General features: G+C 46.3%; 1 protein-coding gene across 1 annotated transcript in view; it reads right to left on the bottom strand.

The window, feature by feature from the left end:
- Positions 1–358: 358 nt before the first annotated feature.
- OSTC (oligosaccharyltransferase complex non-catalytic subunit) overlaps positions 359–4,024 on the bottom strand; it is a 16,384-nt gene continuing 12,718 nt past the window's right edge. The window contains exon 4 of the mRNA XM_004703303.3: positions 359–928. Coding sequence (XP_004703360.1) covers positions 910–928 — 19 coding nt within the window. The 3' untranslated portion in view covers positions 359–909. The remainder of the gene's footprint in view (positions 929–4,024) is intronic.

Consider the following 4,024-nt stretch of genomic DNA (forward strand, 5'->3'; position numbering starts at 1 on the left):
AGACCGGCCTGCCTGTCTCCACATCCGTCCAAACTTCCCCCGGCTATGAAAGAGCCATGCCAGGAGGACACTGGCATCTCACATGATGCCCTTTCCCCTCATAACAGAAACGAGGGCATTCGGGCAGTTCGTGGAAAGTTTTACATTCGGTTTCCATTTGTGATGTTTACACTTCCGGATGGGCAGGGAGGGATGAGGTCTTGCTACTTACTGCAAAGAGCTGGACGTTCTGAGACTCTGAGCTGTCACCAGTAGCTAGTTTTTAAAAACCAAGCAAAAAGCCACAAGGTGAGACCAAACAATTATGGACCAAAATGTTAATACTCATTAGCAGTTAAAAAATAAATCTAAAAAAGTGTTAATTAGGAAAATCATTTATTTCTGTTCCTTCCATACATCTTACTGTTCAGGAAGCAGTCCTTCACATGCGCCTGGACTACCGGCGCCCTGTTGAAAAGCCCAGCACCCCAGGGAGCGAGGGCCGGTTGTGCAGGCCTCGGCGTGCAGAGCCCGCTTCCCGGTTTCACAGTGTTTGAGAAGCAGAGCGTCTTCTCCTATCAATGCTAAGGGGCTGCAGAAATCAATCACTTTATTCAGCATTCTAGTTGGAGAAATGGAGTATATTTTCTTTAAGAAATGAAACTCTAAAAAGAAAATGCCATGTAACATTGGTGGCACGTCAGTCTCGGTCAGCAGAGAGGAAGGGAGAGAACACTGCAATGAGCCGGTCTCTGATGGTCCCAAGAGGAAATTCCAGCCCCAGCTTGCCTGGGACGCCTGGGACTGCACACATTCTCCTTTCTCTGCGGCTTCTCATCCTTTCAGCATCGGGGAACGGCACACACACCCTTGACAACTTCATTCACAGGGCCAAATCCAGCATCCACTGAGTTCTCCTTCAAACGTCCTCTACCCCATCAGGTAGCCCCTGTAGAAATAAAATATATAACACAAAACGTAAAAAAGCAACTTTTCACAATGTCCAAATTATCTCCGGAAAAATTAGAAATATGCAAAACATATTTGCATGAATCTTCATTGTGGTTCTCATTTAAAATCTTGCCTTCCCTGCCCCAAGAAGATACTTCGCATAGAGTATATAATTACAACCCAATATGCCAATCAATACAGAATGAGAAAAAGAACGTTGAAGAGTAAGAATCAATTTCCTGTGAACTCTCACAACTATAGTAAAAAGATTGCAAAACTTGCTATGGACAGAAGCTACTTCGGAATTTCTAAAATCCTGATAGCACCAGAAGAGAAGGTGGGAGAATTTGGTGCTATTCACATCTGGGAGGTGAAGCCACACCTGGAAGGTACATCCTGCAGCCCACAAGAAACGTGTTGGAGCACGTGACCTTGCACCTGCATTCCCTTAGGAAATGTCTAGAAGCACAGCCAGAAAGTTCCTGAGAGGCAAGGATGGCGAGACTTTGGACATGTTGCCAGGAGAGACCAGTCCCTGGAGATGGACATCATGCTTGGTAAAGTGGAGGGGCAGTGAGAAAGATGAAGCCTTTTGACAAGATGGATCAATACGATGGCTGCAACAATGGGCTCAAACATGAGGACAATTGTGAGGATGGCGCAGAACTAGCAGTTTTGTTCTGTTGCGCACAGGGTGGCTCTGAATCGGACCCAACTGGAAGGTACCGAACAAGTGGGGCTGTGAGTCAGGTGATGGACCATTGACTGCAGTGGGAGAGAGAAGTCCAGGTCCGAAGTCGCAAGATAGGGATGAAAAGCCCCCTCACATGGTTGAGAGCTACTACAGTGCCTGGGACGCAGTGGGCATATTTGCTTTCCTTCTGCAGTCTCTCTACTCACTTGCCTCCCTACACAGCTCACATCTCTGTCCAGCCAACCCACAGCCTTTCCTTCTGCTGCGTCAGCCTGACCCAGCCGAACGTCTGTCAAGTGGACATCAGCTCATATGGGCACTGTAGGACAGAGCAGAGCTGCTTCAGGAGGCTTCCGAGGCGGTGAATCTTTACGGAATCAGATTGCCACAGCTTTTTCTCCCTTGCCGGGGCAGGAAGGTTTGAACTGCCGACCTTATGATTAGCCGAGCACTGTATCAACATGGCTCCTATAACTGACAACTTGGACACACTCTCACAAACATGCTAGTGCAATGCTTGCTATTTCATAAGATGGATCCTTGAAGATCTATGTCTCCAGGTGAGGAGCCTGGTGGTGCAGCAGTTATGTGTTCGGCTGCTAGCCATAGGGTCAGCCCTTTGAAACTACCATTTGCTCCTTGGAAGAAAGATGGAGCCTTCTACTCCCACAAAGAGGTGTAGTCTCAGAAACTCAGTTCTACCCTGTCCTATAGGGTCGCTATGAATTGGCATTGACACAATGGTGGTGAGTTTGGTTGGTGCTCGTTTGGCACGGATTCCTAACTTTCTCAAAATATGAGGGCATGCATCATTATATTTAGTCTTTGCGACACTTTTGAAGAGGTGGTGATACAAATATTTTTCCCATTTGCCAAGGGGGCAGTTAAGCATCTGGCCCAAAAGGTCAGAAAGGACAGGCACCGCACTTCTTCCATCCCTGGTCCTGCACGTGGAAGCCAGCCCTTCTCTCAGAACAGCCATGGTCTCTTTGCTTCTTTTAGAAATGGTGGCCAGCACCCAACCTGAAACACAGAACTTTAAGGGCTCTCTGTTTATTGTAAAAATGACAAAAATAAGAGTGATACCAAACTTGAGAGCTGTAAAACACCCTCCTGTCTAATCAGGGTGGTAAGTCTCTAGGGCATATCATTAGCTTCACTTAATGTGTGTGAAATCCGGGGTCAAGGAAGCTCAGAGAGCAGAGTCATTTCAGTGCTAAGAAGGAGCAACCCCAATGCCGCGTATTAGTTCCCGAGCTTCATTCCTTCTGCTACACATTGTCCTCGGCAGTTGTACAAGTGTCTTCTTATGAAATAATTCTCTTACTTGCTAAAAAAGAGCCCTGAGTACTAGAATCTACCACCAAAACCACCTGGATTATTCAGAAGCTAGACTTCTGATAAGGTATAATTGTCAGAAGAAGAATTCCAAACTGGAAGCAAATGAAACCAAAAACCCACTGCCATGGAGTCAATGTCACCTTAGAGTGACCCTTGTATTGGGTTTCCAAGACAGGGAACCTTTATGGGGGCAGACAGCCTCATCCTTTTCCCTCAGAGCTGGTGGGTTTGAACTCCTGACCTGTGGTAGCAGCTCAATGCCTAACCCACACCATCACCAAGGCTCCTTAGGAAGTAAAGGAACGAGACCCTCAAACACCTGAAAAGGCACTTTCCTGGAGCCAGACCTGATTTAAAATGGTTATCTGTTTCCTCATATCACACAAGATAAGAACCTTCAAGTGAAGAGGGGAGAGAAAGATGGAATTACAGTAAGTGCCTACTGACATGGAGCAAAGGCACATGTTACATCGAGGACAGAAACAGCAACAATCCTGAGTGTCACACCTAAGTACAAATGTAAGGTGTTCAACAGCAGCCTAACAAAATGTAAAATGTCAAGAAAAATAATGAATGCGCACCAAACCAAACTCACTGGCCTCCAGTCCGCTCCGACTCGGTGAGCCTGCAGGACAGGGTGGGACCGCCCCTGTGAGTTCCCCAGACTGTAACTCTTTACGGGAGTAGGAAGCTGAATCTTTGTCCTGAGGAGTGACTGGTGGATTCGAACTGCTAACCCTGTGGTTAGCAGCCCAAGGTACGTTTCGTTACTGTGCACAGCAAATAATTGGTGTTAAGTAGTAAATTTTTGCTAAAAACAGATGTTGAATGATTACGATGATGACAAAAAAATCCTTTGATTGTATTGTTTTGCTTTTCATTTCTCTCCTTTAAGAGATCTTCATTTGACAAAACAGTAAGTTATAAATTATCAAGGGCTCGTGAGGGAGGGGGACGGGGAGGGAGGGGAAAATGAGGACCTAATGCTGGGGGCTTAAGTGGAGAGCAAATGTTTTGAGAATGATGAGGGCAATGAATGTACAAATGTGCTTTACACGG

Source organism: Echinops telfairi, unplaced genomic scaffold (genome assembly GCF_000313985.2).
Source record: "Echinops telfairi isolate 266 unplaced genomic scaffold, ASM31398v2 ScPeMD7_7468;HRSCAF=8506_0, whole genome shotgun sequence".
NCBI classification, from domain to species: Eukaryota; Metazoa; Chordata; class Mammalia; order Afrosoricida; family Tenrecidae; genus Echinops; species Echinops telfairi.